Raw genomic sequence first — 18,838 nt, 5'->3', positions numbered from 1 at the left:
GTAGGTCTACCCACAAAAGAAATCTACTTGGTGTTAGAATACAGGAACACCAGATAGAAATCAAATATTTGGTACAAATCACCCTCAAGGCTAATTGCTTAGAGTTGCCTTCCTGAAAGCAATTGTGTGCAACAGAAGTAATTGCTCCTGGCCTTCACTGCTAGTTTTCCTTGGCTGAAAAGCAAATTATATACTAATGCAGGTATGATTTACTTACAGATAACCTAGACCAGAGAAAATAAAAACAATATGGATGACAATACAGTCCTCTGAGGGAAAGCTAAATACTAACAGTAGGCTGCAAGCAGCTATTAAAGAATCAGCTGCAGTAATGGCTTCTGGGGAGATCCGATTGATAGCGTAAGTGTGAGCAATTTAAAAGGTCCAGTTCAAAATAAGTTCCCTCTAGTTGTTTACAAGGTTCTGTCCATCTCAAAGCTGCATGGATAAATAGTTCTAAAATCGTTCATTTTCCCAGTTCTAAGCATTCTTAGGTACGCTTACCTAAAATAAAATCAGGGAAAAGATGTAAATCATCCCCCCAAACTCAAGTCAGTGTAAATTAGTGATGAAAATTGAGAAGAATTATTTACAATTGCTACTATAAATGCCAACCTCAAAATACAGATGCTAAGTGAAATGGTAAAGAGCAGAATTAAAATGCATTGTGGAAAGTCTCCACAGATCCCTTTTTGCTCAGACCTTAAAAGCTGAGAAATTACTTTGAGTTCAGTACCCAGTCCCCAGGCTAATCTATTTACTCCTATGGAAGTCAGAGAGTGGGAACAAACATATTTCATTCATTCTTAGTAATTTCCCCCACAAAAAATATTTTTTGGAGAAACAATACACAGACAGCTGAGCCAATTTTCCTTCTCCCCTCTCAGACAAAATTGGATCATGATTCATCATATACACAGTTGGATTTTAATTTATTCCTTTAACAAGTTTGTTTATTTTCTTGGATGCAAGTATTAATCCACTCCGACACAGGAAAATGTTAATTTTACTGCACTGCCTTTCATAAAAAAGCTGAGTCTAACTCCTGTTAGTGTTCATTCTAGCCTTGAAGAAATAAAACCAGAAACGCCTGATGTGTGTACAGAGGTCCTCTGTTCTTTGGGTAGGCTAACGCTGACTGCACATCAGTCCTCTCTGAATGAAACTGAACAATCCTGTCAGTCTTCCATGTAGGCATAGATGGAAAGTTTATCAACTTCCTCAAAGAAAGCTGTTCCACCATTATTCATTCACACTAACTTCACAGTGCCATTCGCTGCAAAGAAGAAGGTGACACAGGAAAGCATTTGGCCTATTAGAGAAACATAAAACTTCACTCAGTTCAGTGGAGTCCAAGTAGAATTTAGCCATCTGGTATTCAGATATACATCATGCCTATGATGTTCACTTGCTAAATGGTTATTTCATGAAGCAATGCTAATGATGATAACCCTTCTGTTCTTGCAGTGAGAAGCTTAGTGAGCCCTCCAGCTACTGGAACAAAAGTACACGCCCAATTAGATGAGAGAAGAGTCCCCATCCCTTATCTCTGCTGCAAGAAAAAAGAAAAAATCTGCTACACGTTCAAGGGAATCTATGCGATTCAAACACCAAACACCTCTCAAGCTATGTTCATTTCATTGTGCCATGCAATACGGACTCACATATGGAAGGCAGCTCACAGAACGTGTTTGTGTCTTAACCTTACCATTATCTCAAAACATCTACCATTATGAGGATTCAGCACAGAGCACTTCTCCAAATTCATGTAAGGACAGACTATAGGACAAATGCTGACTGCATCTCTGAAGAGTGAACCTCTCATCTCAGTGTTGCACTTGCCATTAGGGTTTCAACCAACAGGGTAGCTTGCAGTCATTTGGTACTAGCATACTCTGTCTTTTGCAGCACTGTGAAACAGTTCTAATGCTTTAGCTCAGCTGTAAACAGCAAGAGTGCAAATGCAGTACGTACATGCACACTTCTAAATCTGTGGTGCAGTGCTACTTAGCAGCTATTTGAGAAGCACTGCATAAAAACACACAAGAAAACCCACAAAATTATGTATTTGTGGCATTTTCCACAACTATTGGCAGCTTCCAAACTGTCAGTTACACATTTCAAGCGAGTTCAACCCTTAGATAACAATGCATCCATTTCTAGCATGAAAATACTGCTGACTGATAATGGGTCTTGTTTCTTTGCTGAAAATTGGTGGGATTTTTGTGGTGTAAGTGAGGAAAGGTAAAGCAGCCTGCACTCAGTGAGTAACACACTAATGCCACAGTGCTAATTCTGAATGCTCTGATTTCTTCTAAACATTTCACTCATCTCTATGCTCATCTAAATTTGTTTCTTAGATAAACAGGATGTCGACTTGATTCAGCCCAAAACAGCAGTGATATTGTTCATCTTTACAGAAGGATAACCACAGATATACACATACACATACATACATACAAACATACAAAGTAAACTAGCACTTACACTAAGTGCCAGTTTGTATAAATGAAAGGAAATCAGCAGTCAGGAAGATGAGGCCAGACCTTCAACTGCTGCTGATTGCTTTCCACCAAACTTCACACAGCCAACCAGCAGATTAACAGTCAGCGTAACACTGATGCACAAGGCCACACTGCACCATAGCTTTGCATTCAGAGGACGACTGTATTTAACACAATTAAAGTAATTGCTCCAGTCTAGTCAGCCCAGCGAGGTCTCCATTGGAGTTAATTAGTAAATGCCAGTAAAATAGTTCGAACATGCAAATGCTAAATGTTAAATACTTCCATTATTAATATATTCTCACAAATGCTGCAAGGGTAGGCAGGTGCAGGGTTCCTGGAATGCTGCAGTGTCATAACATGAAAAGTAAAGCCAGTATTTTTCCAAGGCTAGTTTTAACACAAGAACTTGATCTACGAACCAAGCTTTTGCCTCTGATATACACAACAGCTCAGGCCCTTTTATCAGCAAGGAAGCATCTTCTGTCATTCAACACAGACTAAACCCCCTTGTTCATCTCAAATTATCTAATACATAAGCACATAAAGACTAGTTATTTGTGGGGAAAGAAAGAGGGAATAAAAACTGCTTGAAGCAAATACAAGGAGCAGGACATAACTACTTGCTGTAGTCTAAACTTCTGGAACAGAATTACAGCCACACATCCTGCCAAGACTCTCATACAGGGTATCAAACCCCAGCTTGATAAGAGAGCTTTAGGCAAATACCCAAAAAAGATAAGAAGGTAACAACTGAAGGCATGAAACAGAGAGAGAGGAAACAAAACATTCTGAATTAAAAGAGGTTAAAAGCTCATACTCAGGTCATACTCAGTCCTGGGAAACAAAGACTTAACCTCACACAGCTACGTCATAAATAATAAAAGAGAGCAACAACTGATTATTCTTCCTAGTCAAAGATAGAGGAAAAAATAATGAGATTAAGCCATAAAAGGGAAAATGGAAGATGAGTACTGAGAACCTTTATAACTCAAAGAGTGGAACAAGTAGCCCAGAGGCTGTAGAATACTCATCACTGAGGATATTCAGGCTTAAGTAAACACCCATCTGTTATGGAATATTCTGTTATAATCGCTCCTGCTATCGTGCAAGGAGGTGGAAAGAGCTGCACCAAAGTCTGGGGACTGGATACCTACAAATTCATTTATTTCAGGTTGTCTGAAACGTTTATTTGAAACAACAAACATCTGGTTCTTAATCCCCCAATTAACACAGTTTCCAGCCCTAAGGAATTAACCACAGAATTCACGACAAACAGTTTATTTGCTAGCAGTGTTGTAAAACAAATTGCCTGCAAACTTTTACATGGCTAATAGAGCAGTTTAATTGGGCTTTTTTTGCTTTGAGGAGCGCATTTGGATTTCAAAATAATATAAATAAAAATAGGAAGTCATCCCTGAGCAGAGACCTTTGCAGCAGTGTCTGAGCAGAGAATTACTCGGTATATCAGACTCAGGCTCTCTCATTCATGATACTGACCTCCTCTGAAGAGCACTCTGAGATCTGACGATGAAAAGGACTGTAAAAGGCACTAGATGTTATCATTAGTATTCAGGAGGATGGAATTCTGTGGCTTGGTTGAATTCAAAGGGACCTGGTGCTTATGAAAGCCGACATTTTAAACAAGGAAATAGCTCTGAGCGCAACGTTAATGTGGGCTGACCGGGATGGGGTGAGGCCACGCTTTTCTGCCAACATCTCCCAGCAGGTTGCGCTGCAGACTTGTTTAGTATCGTGGAACCAATTTAATGTCTGCTCACTCACGTTTTATCACTTTCACAATACAGTATTTTAAGCTGTTTCCAGTCACACAAGAACTGCGTAGTGCCTAAAACAGCGTCCTGATCAAGAAAATATGCATTACTGCTTGCATCCTCACAACTCTATGCATTCTTGCACTCCTGTTGCTCCTGTCCATGCTCTTAGCATGGACATCTGTCCAACCTCTTAGATTTCCTGCCTACAGTTGGCCACCAGAAGTTGCTTATTCCAAACACTGTTACCACCTTTGACAGCCTTGCAACTCGATGGATTTGCACCCTGCTGCTTTCAGCTGCTGTGGGTAAATTAAACGGAATAGAAAGTCAATCACCAAATGTTCTGGTACTCTGGCTTTAAAGATGTCTCTGATTGTAGGAGTGGAACATGCTGTTCATCAGTTTATTTGGCTGGCTTTGCCACTAGATGATTTTTAAGTAATCCTTTATTCTCACAAAACAGACTTCCAACAAGTAACCAATACAAACAACATATGCATTAAGATTCCATCCAGCAATACAGACTCTCAGTAATAGCTCTAGCATCTCTGCTAGTTTGAGGCAGTTTAATTGACCACCCTAATTTACCTCGATGGTAGCATCATTTGGACAGCTTTTGAAAACATATTTTTGTTAGTGGAGAAATGTGTTCTGTCCACATTTGCTGTGGTCAGCCTTCTTTTCCTACCTATTAATTTGACCTTCTGCTCTGTATGACTAGTATTGAGACAACAATTAGTAAAGCAAAGCACTTTGTCATTCCCCCTCATACTCCTTAAGCTCTCTTAAATAGCGTTTCATTATCAGCAGGCTGTACGTTGTTAGAAGCTTTCCCTCTTCCATATTTCCACACAATTGAGATCTACATTTTTTTAATGTTGCTTTTTGTTGTTGTTGTCAATAATTTGCTGCTGCTCTAACACCTTTATGGATCTAACTCTTAGTGCTACCTGATAACCTGGAACACAGCATTAGGAGAAACAACCACACACATCTCTATCTACTTCTTTTTGGGGGAAAATCAATTCTGAAGGCCTTGTTAAGAAACACACTGCACTGTTCTGGGGTTTGTTTGCCATCCCAGACTGTTGATTGCCTATCAATTTCTCCACAGACCCAGCATCTTCAGATGATAAAACACTTTCAGATGGAAGCCAGGAAGATAGATTTTTCCTTCACATCTGGAGTTAGCAAAGTACTGAACTTTTCCAATACAAGCCCTCCCATTAATTCCTTGCCTTCCAGATGGCATCACAGCTATGTCTGTTCCTATTCCTTCAGATCATTCTGAGATCTGTAAATTCAAATAACTGCCATCTCTCTCTAGTTAGGTCTACCATGAACAGGGACTGTGACACACACAAGAGCTGAAGCTGAGGAGCCGTAGAAATAAAACTGCCCTCATTGAGAAGTCAACACATTCAAAATGATGAAATGCATTCTTACAGACAAGACCAGAGACATAACTTTCAGAATTAGCTTTTGGGATACCAGAGCCTAAACAAGTAGCCCTACAAGTCACACGCTATGAAAGATTCTGTTACTAACAGTTTCCAATCTAGGCTGTAATTAAAACAAACAAACAAACAAACAGTTACCTTGTGGTTTTGTTTCTATTAACAGCTTTAACACACAGGGATGAACACCAGCCTGCCTATCCATGGCTACAGCAGGGAACTATTGTTACATCAGCTCTGCGTGCTTCCCTTAACAGGCACCTGGCAATTTCAGGTTTCTTAGCCCAGTAATTTACAGGCATATAAATACCACTGCAACAACACAAGATGTTAATTCTGCCAAGTAGTTCATGCTTGTCAGAGTGCAATCAATTAACTGGAACAAATACTTTAAGACTGCAGTCAAGTTGGCTGGCCAGTTCTGTTTACCATTGTGCCAATTGCTATAGAGCCGGGGCTTCAGCTATTTCAATTGCCAGAAAAGCACAAACAATGGTTTTCAGAATATAGTGCTTTCTCTTAAAATACGCTTTTCTTCAAGGTCAGCAAAGCATTCTGTGGGATTTATGCCATATACACCAACATATAATGTTAATTTCCATTAAGAAATAAAACCATTGGAAGTTATCATTACTGTCAACTCTTCAGAGAATACTGAAAAGACTGTGGTGTCATGGTGTGTGCACAATATATGTCAGTAATCTGTTCAGGGCTAACAGCTGATCCTCATAGAGTAACACCTCTGCTGCTGCTGAGGCTTCTCACTTACCAGTTGGGACTGCAGGATCCATCGTTGGCTTTTCCCAGGTATTGATCTGCTCCCAGGTAAATCCATTGGTTCCCAAGGCCACACTATAACCACAATTACTGTAGTGCTCATCAAAGGAACAACCACCTAAAGGCAAGAAAAACACATACGTTCCCACGTTAATATTATACATAATCATGACACGAAAATCATTTAACTTCTCACACCTAGGTTTACAGAGGGAGAAACATGGGGGGGGGGGGAGAAAATGTCCTGTATAATATATTTCAGAGAGCAGAGAAGGTATCCAGAAAACGTTTCTGAATTTTCAACCTTCTGTATCCCTTAGAAGTCTTTCTTCTCTCGTTGCTGCTCCTCTCCTCCATCAGCTCCCTTTATTTCCACCTATTTTCTTAACATTTTCACAGACAATTGCACATAATAAGCACACGCATTTGGGTCCCAGCGCTGATATTTACAGAAACCTCTGGGTCAGATTTTTTAAAGAAATAAGAGGAAGAAAGAACCCAAATGGCGAAGACAAGTAAAGTATTCCTATACTACAACAATACGCGCTTGATTTCACTTCTGAGATTCAAATTACACTGGGTTGGGTTGCACCTTGAGAACGCGCATCCTTCCTTGCAACCACCTCTTATGCTTAATAACATGAAGTCCTATGTAACATATGACTACTTCTCCAGGTCTTTCAGAACTGGACCTCACACTGTAAGCCTTTAATTTCTCTACAATGGGAAAATAACAAGAAGTGGATGGAAACTGACATTCACACCTTCCAGACTGTTGACTAAGTGATCTTTCCTACTCTGGATCCTGAAATACTTGAAAGTGGTTAACTGCCACCTGGCAGCTGTCTGAACACTTATCAGTCAAGAGAAATGCATTGACAGTGGGGGGAAAAAATATATGTATTTCAACACACACTCATGTCACGCAAATAAATTCAACTAGTTTAGTCCTCATTTAGTACTAGTGGATCATTACTACATTGCTGAACCTCCCCTTCCATTGACTCAGATACACTCCTCACATCCACCCAACTTGGTTTGCCAAACATATTGCGGTACTGGCTCTATTACATGAGATAGAATTGGGTGTTTGGGTTTTGGCCTTAATTATGACAACACTGTCACTGCCCTGCTTTTGTTTTCTCTTACAGAAGCAAGGAGAAATTACTAGGCAGTTACTCCAAAGTCAGCTGGACATATCTAACACTACTGAAGCTGCAGGGACTGAGCACTTCTCGGGGCTACATGATCTTGCCGTGCCAGCCAAACTGCCAATTGCTCCTGACACTAATCAGAGTTAGATGCACAGAGACATTCCCAGCTCTTTACCTTCCCACAGGCTGCATTCCCTACACATGCACAATGAATAGCAAGTACACAAGTGATCTCTGGTTTCCATTCAATAACAGTTACCCAGCAGTGGGTCATTTAAGCATTCTTTAGTTTTAACATATGTTTTTTTTCTCTCCGGCTCCCAAGAAAGCCCAAACCCATCTTGGTTACTACAAAATTCCTCATGCAATCCTTATTCTGCTGAAGGACTCAAAGTGCACTCCAACCACAAATGGTTTTCTAAAAATTCCTGTCAAACTTCACACACAAACTTCACACAAATTATTCCTATTTAACCATATGCTTGAAGGATTTGTTGGATAGAGTACCTGACCATAGTCGGTGTTGTTCAAGTTTAAAGATTAAGCTTGTCCTAACAGAAAAAAATTGTTATGTTGTGTAATTTTAATATAAATAGTTCTGACTTTAGCAGATTTTATGCCCCTTGCAGCCTTGCCTGCTCCAGTAGAGACCTTGCAAATGTATTTCCTACAACTTTTAAAAGTATTTTTTGCTTTAAATTTACAGTGCTTGTGAGGCTTTCAGAGCTGTCAGAATGAGCAGGACCACACTTCAGCTGTTTCCCTCAAGTTTTAATTTAATTTAGGTGAAAAAGTTCAAGTTTAAAATGTTAAATGTGCTCATTAAAATGTCTAACAGAAAAACAGGTGCTCTGGATTGCCTGTGAGGAGCAAACAATGCAGCCAAAAATCACCTTTTTCCATAGCAAGCTGGCACAAGAGACAATATCAAATACTCTGCTCTCAGTCTCCACGCAGGGCATTCTAGTTTTAATAGATTCACTCTAATAGGAGGACTTCAGACAAACTCCATTTACACAACACCTCTCTACAGCACACTACACAGTACAGTAAGTGGTGCTGCCTCTCAGCTCTTTCTTTGAAGGAGTTGTAAATAAATACTCTGATCAAGACAGACAATTGTATGAGGACTTGGGCACAGAGAAAATTACGCAGGTGCTGATATCAAGTCTCAGAAGCAAAATGAGACGACAACAAAATACAGGGTAGAAGTCCTTATTTAACAGCGAACGTAATTGCTGATATACAGATACAATTAGCCAGATAGATTGTTTTATGTATGCAGAGGTGGGTGAAGTTGGAGGACAAGCTGAACAAGGATAGTGAGAGCTTCTGGAAATTAATTGGGAGTTTCCACTGATAAGAGACAACACCTTAGGAAGCTTGAAAGTGCCTTGAATGAAATTCAAGGCTAACCCATGTAGTAAGATTGGATAAGAAAGGATAAACTATGGAGAGCCTTAAAAGCAGCTGCAAACACATCTACATTTCTGAAGAAAGAAAAGTTAGTGGAGGAACCACCAAATGCAAAGTGACAAGGCAATAAACCAGATGGATTAATTTACTGGAAGCAGAATTGGAATTTGGAGAAGTGAATTTGCAGGAAATGAGGACGGGGAAAAAAAGCATTGAAGTCGATTCTCAAGGCTCGGATAAGCAAAGTGGCTGCACAGGGAGCACAGAACAGCTCAATCATGGTGAGCAAGAAGAGAAAAACTACTGTCAGCTTTTTGCTAGAGAATGGCAAAAGGGACAAGAACTAAAAGTAGACCTAGCTGGGACACAGCCATGATCACCTGTGAGCAAGAAAGCTCTTTCTCAGATGATCTGTGCCCTGTGGAAGCAGCCATGCCCAGCACAGCACAGCCCTGCCTTCTCGCAAGGCAGCAAGGTGAAGGCACCTGTAGCGTTTGCACTGGTGCTAACCTGCTGGGATGGAGCCATCTCCTCTGCTACAGGAGCACCTCATTGCCAGGTCCTTAGAAATCCAATTACTCCCCACTGATTAATTTTAGTCTAAATAAAAAATGTAATTATGGACTTTAAATGCCCACTTAAGTAGGGATAGAGACTCCAAAATGGTACAGCAGGCTGAAAGCTGCAGATGAATTCCTTTCACTGACAGCAGCACAAGCTTAATATTTACTATTTCCTAAGACATCACCTGTATGGATACCTAAAAGCTACAGCCTCTGCAGGAACATAACAAGAGAAGAAAAACCACAGAGATAAGATCCATCTTAATACAAAATCAGCCGCTGCTGAAACATAACTGCTTGACTGCAGAACAGGGATTTTCATTAACAGAGAGAAAATAATTCACAATAAAAGATATCATGCAGTGAATTTAGATCCTGGGTTTGCACGTCACAGTTCTACCCACAGCGTCACAAAGCAGCCTAGAGGAAAAGTAAAGCACTTGCACACCAACCAAAATGGGGTTTGGTGTCTTCGTTAATAATTAACAGGGCTAAGGATTTCAGGATGCAAACCAGAATCTTTCCATTAATCGGCTAAAAATTAAGTGAAAAAATACAATTGCTAAGTAGGGCAAAAAAGGAAGGAAACTGAGATGACTCTGATACCGTTAAGATAATGCATGTGGTGTTGACCATCTCTTTTCACGCAAAATGAAAGCCAAAAAAGGATGAAGTCGTTCCCTTCCTGAAAAGGGTCATATTGAAGCAAATAACAGCTCACACAGGACAGATTAAATATCCCTTGTTTTACACTGCAGGCTTGTAACAATGCCACTGCTCATCTGAGTGATGCTAATTAATCTTGAACAGACCTATCATCAGTTACTGAGTCTTGCCCCCGGATTAAATGTAAACCAGCCTTGCATAAATTGAATGCCTCCTTTGAATATATAATTGAATTTGCAGAAGTGTGCGCCAGGGGGGTGTTTAAATAAGTGCACAAATATGATAAAAAGGACTTCACGCCATTATATCTAATTCAGTAAGCAAAAATAATGGCAGGGCACGTTCCAATTAGTGTTTGATTTATTTATTTTAACAAATCCAATTAGTAGAATGTTTTATAAAGTCATCCAATGTCAAACTCTCACAGACTCACTAGATAAAAAACAATACTTCTAAAGAAGGATAAAGAAATATACTAATGGGAGAAGCCTCGTTGGTTATCCTGTGTTTCTAGATACAGACTGAAAATAACACACCCTCAGACAGTTCAATCAGGCATTTACAACATTCCCAGCGTGGGGAGGTGGGAAAAGAGCAAGAACTTCAATGGTCCCATTTGTCACCTTCCATGCATTTCTTTTTGGGATAGAAATTATAACAGCACACACCATTGCAAACAGTGCTTTTTCCATGGAATACTTGTTCTGAAAATGGGTTGAAATTGATTCATTTTGTTCCTAGCCTCACAAAATAAGAAGAGAGTTCAGGAAGAAACAGATGGTCATAGAATGAGATAGAGCTTAGGAACTGTAAGACTCCAGAAATTAAAACAAAACCAAACAACACTCTCTGATCAATAATTTTTGTCTATACTTCACTGAAAGAGCTGCATTTGGCTCCTTAGAAAAACAGTTTATTCCTCACGATTTGTCTTACAAGAATCCATTTGTAATAAATTTCTCAGATTGCAGACTCCGTGTAGCACAGGGCTGGGAAGGAGAGGAGAATAAGTGTGCAAATCAACTTTGTGTTGAATCACTTCATTTAAGACAGGGTAAATCTTTTCAAGGACTATTGAGTTTTCTTCCATCAGGGGTGATAGTTACAACTTCATATACCTTCTACTCCATCCAGAAAGTTTAACACAGAAGTCATCAGAAATACACGTACTAGCAACCAGAAATGCTAAGCTGAGCAGATCCAACTTCTACAGACCTATTTCTGATGAGCACTGTCCAATGACCTCAGCTCTCAACAGGCATAATACCAAAGAGAAGGCAGAGGGTGCTTGTCACTTGAGTCATCATTAGTTTCACATGTAACAGCCTAGAAGTGATGAGCTTTGTGTTTCTGCATGGTACAGGATAGGAAGTTTCAGAAAGGCTATCCCATTCCTCAGAAAATCATCGTTCTGCCGTCTTATCAATCTACTGTTGTAACTGGTTAATCTCAATCAATACCTCCTTATTTTCCTGAACTACTTCTTTATTTCAAGAAAAAGGCTTTTGCAAAGAGAAAAGTTGCCTTTACCATCTCAAAACCTATCACGTGTTCACTGCATATATTCAGACTATGAGGAAGAGGAAGATGCTACTCTTTAAACATCAGGGAAAGCTCTGGTAAGGTTTTGTCCCTCGGTCACCTGAGGGTCTACACCAGAAGAAATTAAGGAGTAGATTCCCCAGCATAAAATAAGGTATAATTTTCTTATGTCAGTTGCTTGAGGCCATACCTAACAGAAACTCAGATAACACAACTGTGAAATGCAAATCCACATTTACCCATCAAGGTCTTGTGTTGACAGTGGTGCACTTCTCAAGGTACCCAGAAATTTTGGGCTTCGGGAGGAAGCACCAATGATTTCTCCAGTGCTTCAAACACATTCGTTTCCCCTACAAGTACAATGACCTGTTGGTTCTCTGCTGCCACTATCAGTCCTCACTGTCACGGGATGATTCATCTGCCACAGGGGAGATCCATTAATTTCCTTTCCATCTTACTTTCGACACATAGTATTAGTTGGTTTAGATGGATGCAAGGGAGGTTTTATCTATTCTAAAGGTGCTAGATTTCTGAGATGCAGCAAACAATTGCCCAGCTTAGGTACAGCCTATCCTTGTTACATCTGACTAAATTTCATTCCTTTTGCTCATTCCACCCCATAACAATCAGATCTTTCAGATGATGGAGGTGGGGATGGGCAGGCAGGAGAGTGAATTTCGGTTACATACGGAGCAAGCATTTAAGTTGTATTTTCTGAACTTGTCAGGTTGCACTATGTTTTCATTCTTAAATTCATTGTTATCGGTTTATCTTTGCAAAAGTTTGTCCATGTTCCTCATAATTTCAGCCTTAGACCAGTTCATACATTCATTCTTAATTCTGCTCCTCACCTTCTAATAAGGAGTAGTGAAATCCCTTCAAAGTATTCTAGGAGTAAAACTAACACTAAATGTCATTTGTTTAAATTGATGTCCAAGCATGACTGAACCTAACTCCACTTGCCAGAATGCGTCCTTTGTTTAGTAGCAAGAATATCTTTTTTGCTTCTGATCATTCCAATAACTCCAACTGTAACACTGAATTGCTTTAAATATATACACATTTATAAACCCAATGTTGTTTTAAGCTACAGCACCAAGTCAGTTCACCCAGCACAGCACACGAGCTGGTTTTTAAGGAATCCATGCTTTGCAAATGAAGCTTAGCTTCAGGCTGCTAAAACACCAGGATTAACTTGCAGGAAGTTTTCAGGCTAGCCTATCTCCATGTAATTAAACTTCCAAGATTAACACAGGTTTTCAAAATCATGAAACATTCTTAAATAGACATTCCCCAATGGCTTTTGTTACACTTCCAGTTAATCATATCCTTTTAATTCATTAGTCAGGTAGCTTTCCACTCCTGTAGGAGGCTCCTGTGCTATTCACAGTATGATAAAATTAAGATTCCTTTTTTAAAATGCAAATTCATAGCGCTTTACTTGCCTTTATTTTTGTACCATAAATATAACTAAGTTTTACTTGGCTCCAATTTCTGCTTTTTAAGTTCCAGGACCACCTTTTTCCTCCTAATACAGTTTTATATTCCAAAATTAATATTCAACATTCAGTAACGTTGCTTTTCTTTCCTTCCAGCATCTGAAAAGTGCTGGGTCTGTTACCTCTGTAAATCTGAATGGGGTTATCTAATGTTACGTGTACGGTGCATTACAACCAAATTCTACATCAGCTATTCCACCGGAGTTCTTGGATCAGTCAGAACGCTCTACTGACTGACTTTATTTCAGCATTTTATAATGTCACATTGAATAGCTAGATATTCAGCCTGCACAGTCATTTAAATTACATATCTATGACTTTCCCCATCCACTAAGGCAGCAAAAAAAAAGCTGCCCGAAGGTAGCTCTTTCGCACTTGTTTTCTTTATTCTATTATGAACCCTAGCTTTTTTATTCTATTCTTTTAATAAGCCTAGAATTAGTATGTTGGAACTTCAAACAAGCAGCAGCCATTGATTCACTCATATTGTGCATGGTGATGAATGAAAACAAAAAGATGGACTACCAGGAATCCCAAGGAGGATCTCCTTGTAGCTGAGATGCTTTCTTTGAAGACTTCTAAGCTACTGTCCTTGTGAGTTCTGGCAACGGAATAGGAATTCACGTTAACTGCCACAACAGTGAAAAAGGAAAGCTGTTAAACGCAATCTGGTTGCAATCAAAAGAAACTGAAACAGATTTTTATCACTTTTAGAGAGCAAAAAATTAAGCTGAGATTTTCAGAAGGCTTTTTATTACCTCAGAGCTTTTCCCAAGTGAAGTAAATAACTCCTTTTCTCTGTGGTACTTCCCGTCATTCAGACTGCAATGACCTCTCTAAAGCTCTCTGCATCTGACATTCACTGAACCTTCACCACATTTCCAGAGCCAACCCCCACTAACAACCTAGCATGATCCAAGGACCACATCTCCATTTTCTACTCACAGAAAGCTACCCACAGCATGCATAAAGACAAGGTAGTCATGATTTGATTACAGATTGTGCCTGCATACAAGTAATTTTAAAAACTACCTGTTGTTTAAATGTTTTATTGTAGAAACTTAAATCCAGTAGTTCCATAGATTCACCAAATAGATTCATAGAATGGCCTGAGTTAAACAGGACCACAACAATCATCTGGTTTCAACCCCTTTCCTATGTGAAGGGTCACCAACCAGCAGACCAGGCTGCCCAGAGCCACATCCTAGTTTGATTCTTTTTGATCAATACTGATTTGTTTTATTAAATTGCTTCTGAAACATTCATGCAGATTAAGCATCCAGAATGGCATAGATCTCCAAAAGATTGCTTCTTGATATTTAAAGCTGGTGTATTTAAAATAGCTCAACTGCACACCAGTCAAATACCAGAAAGTTACCCAGAAAGATGGATATAAGCTGTTCAGACAGACTCTCATTGGCTCATATCACAATGATAATAACTTGCAATGAGTGTCGCAATTGACATATCTTGTTAAATTTAATTTTGTGCTTATTGGAAGTTACTCCGAGTGTTTGGCTGCATAAATAAATTTTATTGAGGTCTATCAATTTTTGCAGCTTTGAGTTTGCACCTTCCATAGACTGAGGTCCATAAAATGCTCTCTTATTTGTTGCCAGCAGTTTCAATTTACATGTAAAGCGCAGGGTCAAGGATAGTAGGAGATGTGTTTTTAAAACTGTTTTCAGTTACATCATGATCTTCATTTAATGTGTCAGGAGCAAGTCAGGCCCTGAAATAACAGCAGTGAGCCAGCTGCTCTGTTCTCAGGTGCCCTGCAGTCAGGCTGGGGGCAGGATGTCAAATGCTGGATGGACTACGCAAAAGACCTTGCAAAGTCTGGTCAGCGGAGCAATGGCCAAGGCACCAACAATCAGCTAGACTCAAAAGTTAATGGTCTGTTACTTGGTTTTCGTTTTCTTTTTTAAGTCCATTTATTTTCTATTTTTCACACATTTTGACGTTCTTGAGTGTACCACTCACACTGCAATAACAGAGATGCCTTCCAGAATCATAGTATAGTGGGGGCAAACAGCACCAGGAGCCTCGTTATCCTCTGCAGCACACCGCAAACATGGGAATCATGGGAAGATTTGCTTACTTTTAGCCTGTAGCACAAATATCTTTGTCCAAAGAGCAAAACACAGGTGCCAGGAAAGACTAGATCCCTGCCTGATAGCACGAGTCCCTGAAAATATATAGAGCTCCTTTTCTGCTTAACCAAACTTCCAACTTTGGTATGTGAGCAGAAATGCAAAAGTGCCCCTCTAATTACAGCTATGAATCTTCAACTTGCAGTACCAGACCTAGAACATGCATTTAGCAGAGACGCAGCTGTTGGCTCCTAAACTGTGTATTAGAGAAGGACAGCAGGGGAAAGGAGAAAAAATTAAGGGCATTAACACAAACGCAGCTCTCTAATAGCAGCTCATATTTTGTTAAAAAGGAGGCCACCAGAGCACATCTCACGGCTCAGCGTTGTTCTGAAGCAGCCTCAGCTGCAACCAGAAAGCAAAGGTAATCTCAAATAATGACCATCAGCCATGTAATACTGAGGCAGTTCCACTAAGGGAGAGAACAGCTTCTCCTCCATCCTCTGACACAGAAAATCATTTGCTAATAGAAGACTGAGAACAGTTCAATGCTATTGGCTCAGATCCTTGATTTTAGAGGAATTCCAAACTGCACAAATGGGCTCATTTGTAGTGTTTTAAGTTCACTACGTATTTCATTTCAAAATGGGTTCAGGCTGTGCTGTTGTTACCTCATCCAAAGCCTTCCTCCCATTTCTGGGATGCATCTTCTTCATCTTGGGTCTGAAACTTCGAATGCTACGTTCTAAATGAAAACTATTTCTAAAGGAGGATTTTCTGAATTCCTCCGTTCCTACTTCTTTAAAATAGCATCAGTTTGAACCCTGCCAGGAAGCATTAAATCTTTAAAGCACCTCTTCCCAAGATATGAATGGCACAACATCTCAACGCAATTACTTTTCAAGATACTCAACAGCCAATTTCTAGCAAGAAACCTTTTGCTGTCATATTTGTTCACAGTTTAAACCTCGTGTCATTGAGTTGAGACACACGAACCAAGTACCCTGAGCTTCTTATCCCAAGTGCACACAAGTATCACCTGTGCTTCATGCTGCAGTGCAAACATACTTGGTACAGCTGAGATGGCCCAGTGAAAGGCATCTAAAGATCCAAGTTTAGAACCTGGTCTGAATAGCATTTAACATACAATATGTCACAATAGGTCAATATTTCCTTTTAGTAACCTACAAGGATTTTGTCACTTTTTCTACATAAAGTGCAATACAAAACAATCGGGAAGTTCTGCAGTCAAACATTCCGTTACTGTTCCTACACTGAAATAATCTGGCTCACAGGTGCAAGTCAGATGCACAAAAAGCTCATTTGCTGAAGTCTAATTCTGGAAAAGGTCTTTGCATCACTCTAAGAAAGTAAATGTCTTTGCTTACAAAATTTCTCTTTACAATTGAGGTCAAACGACGCTGCCGCTGTTAATTAGACAAACACTTACTGTACGATATTGTTCTATCCACACACCATCAAACCCTATAAAATTCCCCTCCCACTTGATTTTGGTATGGGGAAGGCTATTTATGCACACAACTGCATGCACTCACTTTACAAGATGACACAGACAACCTCATTAACATGTAATGCATTCCCAGTGTCCCCAGGTGAAAGTGCAGATACTCAGAAGCAGAGATGAAAGTGTCATCCTAAAGATCTCTGCTATGCAGTTAAAACTGAGTGTAAAAATTCAAACAAACTCAGTGTTCTTCAATAACATTTTCATGCCAGACACTGTAATTTTAAAGTAATTGTGTAGAATCTGATTCATTAAATAGATAATGCTTCAAAACATTACAATGATAATATTAACTCAGAAATTAGATTCAGTTTCTGATCAAATGAATTGGTACTAAATATACCCATCAAATTAGAACCACATTGTAACTCCATTGATACTTCAGTTAGCAACCACGCGTAAGGCACTACTGCCAGAAACATAAGAAATGAAGGTAATGCTTTCTTGGTGTTTGCCCCATGGTCCTTCTCTTAAAAAAATGCAACTTAAGACCTTTCAGGCTTCAGATGCAAGTTTTAGCATATCACATCAAGCACAGTAGTGACAAAAATAAGCTAGTCAGGTATCCCTATTTGTTATTCATGCACTTCCTAGCCTAAGAGAACAAGCATGGTACCGTATCAGACCTTTGTTGATGCCCCTGGGTCCCATCATAATCACCTAAACCTGCACATATCTGAGGTTGGCAGAAGGAAAAGACAGCAGAGCGCTTCATGCTGCTTACAAAACAGAAGAGTGACAGAAGCACGTCAGACCAAAGGTCAGACATCTGCTAGACGTCACTTGGGAAAGATGCAAAAGTAGGACAAGCACACAACAGGTCTTCTTCAAAACTCCTTCCCAGCCCCAGACAAGCCTCTCTCAAGTCAGTTGTTCTTTCCCCATGAATCTACCCAACCATTTTCAGAACCTTCACCTTTGTGATACTTCTACAACTTAACTGTACTCCGACAGCTTCTGGCTACTACTTTCCTGGGGATACTTAGAAACAGAGATGGGCTGATTTTTGCCCTTATGCAAAGCCATACAGGCACAGGACAGTGACGCTATCTTTGCAGAGATGGCATTTACCTCATGTGCTGAACTGACACTTTAGTGATGAGAAAGGGATTACAGCGTATTGTTTTCCCATGTAAGTGACAGCACTTGTCGGACTGTACCCAGGAGGCATAACTGTTTTAAATCACATTCTGCACTTTGGGACAAGATAGACTTCTCACTAGGCTATCAGCCAACAGTATGTTTTTTCCTCTCCTTGTGAAGAACTGTCTCTCAGGGAGAAAAAAAATCAGTATACTTGACTGTATTGCAGCAGTTCTAGTAGTTTAAGGCTATTTTAAGATTATCTAATGAAGAGAAACCTGACAATGAGGTCCCAGCTGGAATGAAGATGTTATTTAAATACCTCTGAAAACACTCATCTGTGGCAGAAACTAATAGAATTTCCCAGAACTGTTACCACAATCAACATGGACTTTAAAGAGCAATATTTAACTAGCAGTTATCATATTATTAGCATCAGGACTAAAAAGAATCAAGGTGATGGGCTTGGTTTCAAATGTAAAGATCATACCAAATCGCTTTGAGTAGTTCAAGTTTTACTTTAATGAAATCTTTCCCCTTTCTTCTTTTTTTTTTTTTTTTTTCCTCCTCCTCTGAGAGATTTTATATCCATAAATCATCTGCATTCAAGTGCAGGACAGCTGGGAACATTGATTTATGGAATATATTTGACCTGACTTATAATTATGTCACCAACTTCCAAAAACACTGCTCCAACCTCAGCCTCCCACTCCTCACAGAATCACACAGTCTTCACGCTGTACACAGAGCTAATGGACGTAACGCTTCTTCTGCAGATTGG

At 39.7% G+C, this 18,838-nt stretch overlaps 1 protein-coding gene across 10 annotated transcripts in view; it reads right to left on the bottom strand.

The window, feature by feature from the left end:
* Nucleotides 1-18,838, bottom strand: part of PTPRT (protein tyrosine phosphatase receptor type T) — a 405,976-nt gene that overhangs the window by 294,462 nt on the left and 92,676 nt on the right. For all 10 annotated transcript variants that reach the window (XM_072350259.1, XM_072350261.1, XM_072350264.1 and 7 more), the window contains exon 2: nucleotides 6,509-6,634. In XM_072350259.1, coding sequence (XP_072206360.1) covers nucleotides 6,509-6,634 — 126 coding nt within the window. The remainder of the gene's footprint in view (nucleotides 1-6,508; nucleotides 6,635-18,838) is intronic.

Source organism: Excalfactoria chinensis, chromosome 15 (genome assembly GCF_039878825.1).
Source record: "Excalfactoria chinensis isolate bCotChi1 chromosome 15, bCotChi1.hap2, whole genome shotgun sequence".
Lineage (NCBI taxonomy): Eukaryota > Metazoa > Chordata > Aves > Galliformes > Phasianidae > Excalfactoria > Excalfactoria chinensis.
Note: the sequence above shows the minus strand (reverse complement) of the source record. Positions and strands in the feature narration are given on the sequence as shown.